Source organism: Cavia porcellus, unplaced genomic scaffold (assembly GCF_034190915.1).
Source record: "Cavia porcellus strain 051 isolate PalLab524CR breed Dunkin Hartley unplaced genomic scaffold, mCavPor4.1 scaffold_26, whole genome shotgun sequence".
Lineage (NCBI taxonomy): Eukaryota > Metazoa > Chordata > Mammalia > Rodentia > Caviidae > Cavia > Cavia porcellus.
The window spans coordinates 35,866,584-35,876,844 of NW_026947509.1; the positions used below are offsets into that span (position 1 = coordinate 35,866,584).

The following is a 10,261-nucleotide window of genomic DNA, read 5'->3' on the forward strand; positions in this document are numbered from 1 at the left end:
CCAAGGTCAAAGGCTGGAAGCTCACCAGATAGTTGTTGGTGCAAGTCTGCACTGAAGGGCTGAAGGGACTGGGGTCTAAGGTGCAAAGGTGGTGGCCGCAATAGAGACACCTGCTCCAAAAAACTGCAATGCTTTAAAAATGGGCATACTTCCTTTTTAAAAATTCCATCTAGGCTACAAGCCTATTGGCTAGTACCGCCCACAACTAGGGTGGGTCTTTCCCCTCAGTTTGCTGGCCTACCTGTCGATCTTTCACAGACACACCCAGGATAGAGCCGTTCTAACCTGCTAGGTGTTTTGGACTCCAATCAAGTTACCATAGCACAGTGCTTACAGGGGGCATCACCTCTCAGGAGGGCTCCTTCTTTCTCCTCACGTCGTCGTTAAGTTTGTACGCTCAGACTTGTGAGGACGGAGACCGTGTTCCTGTCGGGTGAGCTCACTGTCTAGCACCGGGAGCAGACTGCTCTGCATGAGTCAGGACCTCAAGAAATGCTTGGTGAATGAGCAGACTGCACAACAAGCAGAGCTGGAGGAGAACATGCATCCCGCTCGGGAGCTTGACCCCTGTCTCATTGGCCTTCCAGGGTGGCCTGGTGCCGCACACGCTCCTCCTGGTAGCCAGATGGTGTTCTTGTCCGTGGGGGCCTCGTAGGCGGAAAGCTGCACTGTGTTGTGAGTCACGGTGGCCACTGCGAGCCTCCAGGGAGCTCAGGCCATCTCATGAATTGGGCTCTGTGCCCTGGGGAGGATTTTGTGGCTTCCAAGGTTCAGAGGGGACCTCAGAGGAGAATTGAGATTTCATAGTCTTAACCTCAGAGGCGACACATGCCTTCAGAAGTTCTCTGGGCCATAATGAATTGGGAGACCATCTGGAACATGGGAGGCCAGCGAGCGAGGGCTAATTGGTTGTGTGTGTCTGGTAGGAGGCTGAAATCTCCCCACTGACCGAGAGGAGGGCGCTGGGCTGCCTGCTGGGTGGGATCCTGGGACACCCAGCCTGAATCCCTGCTGCCTTCCCATGTGCTCCCCCCGAAAGGCCCAGTAGTCACTCTTCTGTCTCCTCGCCCACATATTGCTTGTCTTGGATTTTGGGGTCTGTTTGGATGGGAGTTGGTCTGGGTCAAATGATGCAGTGCAGAGCCCAGCTAGGTTTTCCATGGCTATCATTTTTAGTTTTGAAACCAGAAGGAAAACTATTTCCAAATAGGAAAATGTATGCTGGGTAGACCTTCTGTTTATGGAACTGTGGGGTCAGGTACAAGGACATTTGTACTTGGACAAACAGAGCAGCTCTGGGCATCCTTCCTGGTATTAAGTTCATTTGCAAACCAAGGGTAAGGGTAGAGATCCTTGAGTTCTGGGAGGTTAGGCCTGTGGAATGATTGCTTTCACATGACTGGTTGAAATCAAGCTACCAGTTGACAACTACTGGCCCTGCAAGTTTCCAGTGGTGACCATCTGTTCACATTTCATGTGGCTTCCGACCTCCTTTTCCAAGAAGAAAACAACTGGCTGCAGGTTGACTTCCCTCTTTACATCGCTTCAGTGTTTGCTGCTCTGGCTAGCATATTAGTAATTTGTTTCTTGGGATGATTGCATATTTAATCCTTAGCAAAAGTAGATATAGGGTTCCTTAGTGCCTCCTTCACCAGGTTTGGGAAATGGCTCTTTGGTTGAAATATGGGGTGGATTTGCAGGACAGGCCTGGAGGTGGTGGGGCTGAGATATCTGGTGACTATTTAAATTTTAAGAAGCTATTACAGTAAATTGTGCATTGACATCAGTCCCCTTCTAGGTACTCCCCCCTCACGTTGAACATACTTATCCCATCATCCTTACCGCTTTCTGAAGCAGTTCTGGAAGCTGTCTTTTATAAGTGTCTTTACTAGCATTATTGCGATTTCCTCTATTGCCCCCCTCTCCCCCAGAGACAAAGTCTCACTCTGTAATTCTGTCGGGCCTTGAACTTGCTGTATAGTCCAGGCTGGCTTTGCACTCCCAGCCGTCCTCTGTATCAGTCTTCCAAATGCTGGGATTGCACCACCACACCCAGATTCTTTATGTTCCGGATCCATCAGAAATGTTTACCTTTCAGGGTCATTTTGACTTTGGAGAAGAGCTGGGAGTCACAGGTGCCAGAGCGCATGACTAAGGTGGATGAAGACACATCGCAGTGTTTTTTCAAGCCTCTCTTTCCATTGGATGGCACCTGGCACCTGGCAGCGTCACTATCCTGTTGATGTCACCTTATCAGGACAGATACATGTCGTGAGTGTCTAGGGCACTCTGAACTCCGGGCAAGGTAAACACACACGCACGCCTTGTCGGGACACGGGGGGTACAGCGCTTGGAAAAGAAAGACAGGAGAGACACCTTTGCTGTCTGCACCGCGTTACACTGCACTGCACGCACAATCTTTATTTTAGGATTCATATATAGTAAACCCGATCAATTCACAGAGCCCAGATAATTAAGTAGTGAAAAGGCATTCTTTGTGGCAAGCTACAACGTGACAGACTACAATGTTTATTCTAAAGCTATCTAAGTGAAGTAAATAATCACAACCAGTTTTCATAACTTCTCTAGCCCAGGAAGAAATTCATTAGCTCAAGAATGTTGTTAATTTGTCTGCTGTTAGTGTCACAAAGGGTGGCCAGCCACTTCCTCAAGACTTCTGCAAAACAAAGCCAGCTCACAGTATGGATTCCAGAGGGTGAGGGGCTCACTTGAGAACAGGCATTCCTATTCTACCTCCTTCTCGCATACCAGGGCGGCTATTGTAAATTGCAGGTTAGAGGGGGTTGGGCCTACAAAGTGACACCTCATCCCCCACACTTCCTTCCTTTTTATTTTTTAACAACAATTTCCATAAGATCAGGTTATTAATAGCATTTCGTCTTATGCAGTAAAAATACACAAGAACTATGGCAATGAGAACTATAATTAAACTAAGTCCCATGCCACTAAAAGTGTGGGTAATGCTCTGCCAGATTCCTTTGGAATCTAATCCTTTCAAAGATTGAGCAAGCAATTGCGCGAATTGTGCTAGAGATTCATCATCATTTTGCTTTGCAAAATCCTTGTCAATTTGATTATGCAAAGATTCTATTTCCTCCTGGGCAGAGGTGTTTCCATTTAGATACATTCTAATCACTTCCCATTCATGTTCTGTTTGATTATAAGGTCGTTGGGTTATACAGAAAGTAGTTGAATTCCAATCACATTTTAAAAACACTTGATGCTGAAGAGCCAATATTTTTCTACCCATCCATTCAACTGTTTGTTTAAGGAGGTCTATTTGTTGTTGTAGTCTGGCGTTTATTTGCCACTGAGTTAACCAAAGTTCATGAGAATTTTCATGCCATAATTCTACAACATGTTTTTCTTGCAAAGAGGTTTGTAAAGCTATTCCTGAGACTGCCGCTAGGGAGGCTACAGTTATCAAACTTAACAGTACAGCAACCACTATTCCAATAAATCTTTTTGTACGTTTTAACAGATGTTTAAAAAATTCAGTAGTAACAGAAATTACCGGGTCTTGAGACCAAGGTCGAGTTAAATTTACAGGCAACCAAATATGAGTTTTTTGTTGTAACAGCATAACTGTATAAGGCTTAGTGAAATTTAGTGTGCTATTTAAGCATGTAAACAATTGACAATTTAAACAAGTACAAGAAAAATGTGTAAAATTAAAAGTTCCCACTAAAAAGACATAAGGCAGAGGTGCACAAACAGTAATATTATACATTTTAAACCTAGTAAAATTATAATTAGTAGATACAGATCGACTAGTCCCTGAATATGAAACATTGTACAAGGTTACAGGTTGCATAGCGGCTGGGATCTTCCAAATATGATTTTGAAGGTGATGAGGGTATTCTTCGGCTGCAACAGCAGGGTTAGCGATTCCACCATCTCCCCACCACAAGAGAGCCGTCTTTTGAGGAAATATAGGAGCTCCGTCAGTTATTTTCTTTGGATCTGGAAGACTATACACAACAGAGAGATTACATCTTGTCTCATTCCATTCAGCACATCCATTAACGAATTTTCCAAATGGTCCCCAAATAATATACCCATCAATATTTTTAGCAAATTTTCCCATACATAGTTGCCAAATTATGGGATTATAAGAAATATTTTTATAAGTGAATTCAGGGCATACAGGAAATGTATTTGTATCAGGTGCTGTTAAATTTCTCCAGGTAACATTAAAGGTTTGAGCAGCCAAGGCTTGAAGCCTTGTCCTTTTGTTGCCTGCTTTTATTCCATGTTGAATCCAATACTGCCATCCCAGAGGGATGCAAGGCGGTTCCCCAATGCAAATAGGCCTTTGATTACCATAATAAGTAAAATTGAATAATGTCCCATCATCTTGATTGTGGGGGGTTAAATCAGCCCACGGTGCTGACAAAATTTCTCTAGGTGTGGTATAAAGTAAAATATCACTAGTTCCCCATTTTACAGGTTCTAATAAAGGGGGGTTTGGAATATATGCCCAGTACGAATGTGGAGGTACCTCAGTCCCCGATGCAACGGTGAGCAAGGCACATAAAGCTAAAAACAAGTTTTCAGGGTTTAAAGGCTTTCCTGCTTGAAGGACAAGCCGTTGCCCTTCTATGGTCAATTTCTTTAATTGTCCCCATGTAGGGAGGGGATTTAAATTTGGTCGCTGTGAGCGGCGGGATTTTCTTAGCTGTAATCTGGCCATGGCTGCGATAGGAACAAGCTCAGCATCCTCAGCCTCTAGCTGGTTTCGCGCTCGCTTCTGAAGGCACGGTTCCGGTTCCTTGGGGAGTTGTCTCCGGGGCTGGCGAACAGGGTCTGGAGGCGCGGATCCTGATCCATCGTCCAGGGACCCACTGCTGAATTCCATTTTCTGTGGAGATATAACCAAAACCTTTCCCCTTATAGAGCAATGTGCCCCTCTCCCATTCAGCCTCTGGAGCTGTTTTAGTCCAAATAGGTTCATTAATCACAAAGGGCTGTTGTTGCTGTTCAAAATGTTTTTCAGCTCTAGTTAATATTTCACCTTGTGGTAAATTGAGAAAATTTAAAATAAACAATGCTTGATGCAGTAATGTTTTTGGACTGTTTTGCAATTTAAACAGTATTGGTATCTGAATATCCTCCTGACTCCTCCTTTTTAATTTTTTAATTTGTAACTTAAGAGTGCCATGTGCTCTTTCAACAATAGCTTGACCCTGGGGGTTATATTCAATCCCTGTAATATGAATAATATTATGGAGATCGCAAAATTGTTTAAATGTTCTGCTAGTATAAGCAGGTCCATTATCTGTTTTGATTTTAGAAGGAATTCCCATAACTGCAAAAGTCTCCAATAAATGTACAATAACATTTTTAGTGGATTCTCCCTGTTGAGCAGTAGCCCATAGAAATGAAGAATAGGTATCAATAACTACATGTACATAAGAAAGCCGACCAAAAGAAGGTACATGTGTAATATCCATTTGCCATAATTCATTAGGTTGAATTCCTCGAGGGTTGACACCTGTGGGAATAATTCTTAAATGTAATGGTCTACAAATAGGGCAGGCTTTTACAATCTGTTTAGCTTTTGTAAAAGGTATCTTATATTTAAGATGCAAATGTCCTGCATTTGCATGATTAAATTGATGTTTTTCAACGGGTGTGGTGAACATAACTAAGGAATCCACTGCATTGTTACCTGATACTAATGGTCCAGGTAACTGAGAATGAGAACGTAAATGAGTAATAAAATAAGAATGATTTCTTTTTTGAACATGTATTTGTAAATTTTGAAATAAAGACAATAAAGCAGGCTTATTAGAATATAACACAGCTGAATAGATATTTGTCACTACTCCAACAGAATAGGCCGAATCGGCTATAATATTAATAGGTTGGTTATGAAAATCTAAAAACACTTGTAATATAGCAAAAAGTTCATTTTGTTGTACAGAGTTAAAATTTGTCTGACGTACCCAGTAAGATTTTTGAGTCCAATATGCAGCTTTATTTTTAGATCCATCTGTAAATATAGTCAAAGCTTGTGGAATTGGCTGTACAGCTAATAAGGTATTAACCACAAATTGTTGACGTCTAAAAAAATCCCATAATTTACTTTTAGGAAAATGATATGAAAAAGTTCCCATGAAATCTGCTAAAGCAATTTGTAAGGTTTCAGTAATTGACAACAAATATTCCCATTGTTCCTTAGTTAAAGGGATAACTATATTGTTTATATCTTCTCCTATCAAAGTTATAGAACGAGCTCTACCATTCATAATTAAAGCTGCAACCATGTCAATATAAGGCATAACATTTTTAGATTGCTTAGTTTTAGTGAATACCCATTCTACTGGCATAGCATTTTGACCTAAAACTGCAGAGGGATATTGAAAAGTATTAATAATATATAAAGTTAGAGGCAATTTAGGATCAATCCTAATTAAAAATGCATCCTTAATTCGTTGTTCTACAAACTGTAATTCTTGCTCTGCTTTTGCTGTTAAAGAACGAGGGCTGGATGGATCTGAAGAGCCCTGTAGAGTAGCAAACAAATGCTGTAATGCATGGGTAGGAATACCTAGTGTGGGACGAAGCCAATTAATATCCCCTAATAATTTTTGAAAATCATTTAAAGTGGATAACTTATCTCTCCTAATAGACATTTTTTGTGGAATCACCTTTTGTCTAGTAAGAATATATCCCAAATAATGACTAACTTCTTCCTTTTGAATTTTATCCTGTGCTATTACAAGTCCAAACGGAGAAAAATATTGAGGTAAAGTTTTAAAAATATCTTTTAAAACATTTCTATCACTATATCAGCATTTTTGTCTTGCCTTTTTTGCACAACCTTCCATAAACCACATGTGCCACTGTAAATATTTTGGCTCTTTTAAAAGAATTTTGGCCAAGGCTTTCCAATCATAAGGAGCAAGATTACCATAGTGATCTGCTACCGATGTTATTAATTCTCTAGTGTAATGAGCCTGAGGGCCATAAAGGGTTACAGCCTTTTTTAATTTTGCTAAATCATCCATATTAAATGCTTCCCATCTAGGGGGAACTGCCTCTCCATCTATTGGCTGAGGCCTGATTACAGGGAAAGCAAAGGCAGGCTTTTCCTCATCAGAATCCCCTAATTTTGGTAGATCAGCCAAAGCTAGCTTGGCTTTACTCCAATTAGGGTTAGATGGAGGAGGTGCAGAGGGAACTACAGGCGGGTTCTGCTTAACGGAGAGTTGTTTCACCTCTTGTGTTAAATGCTGTATAGCCTGTAAAATTGGGCGATTGTCATAATTTGATATTGCTGCGGCAGCTAAAGCTGAGTCGGCTGTAGTGGATTTTACTTTTAGTTTGGACGCCTTTTTACTACTTAAAGCGATAGCGTCATTTTGAACTACATTCTGCTCCTCCTCTGTGAGGGGCAATTCCTGAATAACTGGCTTAATTTCTAGTTGAAGATTTTCTACAATATGTTCATCTTCCATAGCTTTTAATAAAGAGTACACAACCGACCAAATAGCCCAAAAACGTAAAGGAATCTTTTCCTCCTGTTGCATAGCCCTTTCTATACTAACCCTTGCCTTCCTCCATACTTCTACATCCAAAGTTCCTTCATCTGGAAACCAAGGATTATATTCTTTAATTGTATCAATACACATATCCAAGTCAGCTGACCTGAGCGATATGCCATATATAGATAATAAATGTTTAAGAATTTTTAAGAAAGGAGAGGAAGCAGATTGTCCCATTTCCCCGTAATAAAATTATACTTACCTTCCTAAGCGACCTTCGGAGTCCCTGAATTCGGGCGCCACTTGTCGTGAGTGTCTAGGGCACTCTGAACTCCGGGCAAGGTAAACACACACGCACGCCTTGTCGGGACACGGGGGGTACAGCGCTTGGAAAAGAAAGACAGGAGAGACACCTTTGCTGTCTGCACCGCGTTACACTGCACTGCACGCACAATCTTTATTTTAGGATTCATATATAGTAAACCCGATCAATTCACAGAGCCCAGATAATTAAGTAGTGAAAAGGCATTCTTTGTGGCAAGCTACAACGTGACAGACTACAATGTTTATTCTAAAGCTATCTAAGTGAAGTAAATAATCACAACCAGTTTTCATAACTTCTCTAGCCCAGGAAGAAATTCATTAGCTCAAGAATGTTGTTAATTTGTCTGCTGTTAGTGTCACAAAGGGTGGCCAGCCACTTCCTCAAGACTTCTGCAAAACAAAGCCAGCTCACAGTATGGATTCCAGAGGGTGAGGGGCTCACTTGAGAACAGGCATTCCTATTCTACCTCCTTCTCGCATACCAGGGCGGCTATTGTAAATTGCAGGTTAGAGGGGGTTGGGCCTACAAAGTGACACCTCATCCCCCACAGAAGAATATTTTAGTTAGTATTGTTGTTTTCTAGACCTGGCAACACTAGGTTAAATGCTAGAGTCAGATGCTAAGTTAGAGAACAAAAATGAAGCAAAACTAATTTCTGGGTGTTACCAAAAAGTACTTGTCATTTCATTGGTTTTGATTTGATTGGAGTGAATACTGGGGCTGTTAACAGTTTCTCTATGAGTTTTAATATGCAGAGAGATTGGACAACCCCTGAAACAGTGATTTAGAAACTGTTTGCAGCTTTGCACAGCTTCACACACTTTTTAAATAAGTTGACCACATTATGAACCTGCTTTAATTAATCAGCTATTTGGGCCAGTCAGTTACCCAAACCTCAGTTACCTCATCTGCAGAGAAGAGTGTGGAACCAGGTCAGTGCCCTTATTAATATGGCTGATGCACATTATCCGGAAAACTACTACTAAGCACAGAGAAGTATGAACTGCATCCTGAGAAGGCCCGGACTCTGAAGAACAAGGCCAAAAGCAAAAAACCAAAATATTGATGAGCTCTTGTGAGTTAATTTTTTCTCAGTACTGGGCATTGAATGCAGGCTCATTGCATGGCACTACATCACCAGCCCTTTTTACTTTTCAAGACAGGGTTTGCTAATTTGCTAAGTTTCCCTAGCTCAGTTTGAACTTGTAGTTCTCCTCCTGCCTTGGCCTCTCAGAATGCTGGAATTATAGACATGTGCCACTGTGCCTGGCTTCGTGGTTTAATCTTAAAGTTCCTGTGAATTCTATGCTTTCTTATTTATCATGCATATGTTTTAATGTATAAAAACAGGAACTGACCTTCTTCATAGTATTTCAATAAAATTGACAACAAAGGAAGATGAACTGTGCTTTCCCCAGGATGTGATAGGCCCCCGGTGAGCAGGCAAAATCTCTTGCATGAAGTACACCCTGGCTGAAGAACCAGAGAAACTGTGCTCCTGTGTGCCTTGAATGTGCGTTCAGTGGCTTCCTACTGAGCCACTGTACCTTGGTGTGAGGCCCAGGTGAGCTTACTAATGGTCCAGATCTCCTTCTTGCTTCATAACAGAGGGAGGAGATGAACATGATGGGCTTAAAAATAGCCCTAAACTTTGCCTATAGCTGTGTATTCAAGAGTTCTGTTTATTTTCTCTCCTAGCACATTTAGTGTTTCTCTTTTAGTATTTAAGTCTTTGATCCATTTTGATTTTAGTTTAGTGCATGGTGATAGACATGGGACTACTTTTTGTTTTCAGCATATGGAAAACAAGTTTCTCCAGCACCATTTATTGAAGAGGCTATCTTTCTTCCAGTGAATGTATTTGACTCCTTTGTCAAAGATAAGGTAGCTGAATACATTTGGAGTTGTTTCTGCATCTTCTGATCCATTCCTTTGATCCTCAGGTCTATGTTTTTTGCCAGTACCATGCTGATCTTATCGCAGCAGCTTGGTATTGTAATTTCAAGTCAGGAATTGCAATGCCTGCTGCCTTGCCTTTGTTGCTGAGAGTTGTTTTTGCTATTCTAGGTCTCTTCTGATTCCAAATGAATTTTAGGAATGTTTTTTTCTAGTTCTGTGAGGTATGTGAATGGTGTTTTGATTGGGATTGCATTAAATCTGTGTAACAGTGTTGGAAATATGGCCATTATTATGTTGATTTTTCCTGTTCATGGGCAAGGAATATCTTTCCATTTTCTGATACCATCTTCAATCTCCTTTTTCAGAGTACTATAATTTGCAGTGTATAGCTGTTTTATTTCCTTTGTTAGATTGATTCCTAAGTAATTTATTCTTTAGGGTTTGACGGTGAAGGGTGTGGTTTCTTTAATTTCTCCCTCAGTGAGTGTGTTGTTTGTGTACAGGTATGCTATTGATTTTGAGTGCT

At 41.2% G+C, this 10,261-nt stretch overlaps 1 protein-coding gene across 2 annotated transcripts; it reads right to left on the reverse strand.

Annotated features, from left to right (window-relative positions):
• Positions 1-2,377: 2,377 nt before the first annotated feature.
• LOC134473280 (endogenous retrovirus group K member 13-1 Env polyprotein-like) lies at positions 2,378-8,379 on the reverse strand. 2 transcript variants are annotated; one of them, XM_063237181.1, is made up of 2 exons: positions 7,774-8,379; positions 2,378-4,882 (listed from the first exon to the last, which is right to left on the reverse strand). In XM_063237181.1, the coding sequence occupies exon 2, from the start codon at positions 4,877-4,879 to the stop codon at positions 2,795-2,797; it is 2,085 nt and encodes a 694-aa protein (XP_063093251.1). In that variant the 5' UTR covers positions 4,880-4,882; positions 7,774-8,379; the 3' UTR covers positions 2,378-2,794. The 2 variants fall into 2 exon arrangements, with proteins under 2 accessions (XP_063093251.1, XP_063093252.1); XM_063237182.1 differs by having other exon boundaries at positions 2,378-4,903.
• Between the last annotated feature and the right edge of the window lie 1,882 nt (positions 8,380-10,261).

Bases quoted from the DNA above. Each gene is read 5' to 3' on its own strand.
- LOC134473280 (XM_063237181.1), bottom strand. From the start codon at position 4,879: ATGGAATTCAGCAGTGGGTCCCTGGACGATGGATCAGGATCCGCGCCT.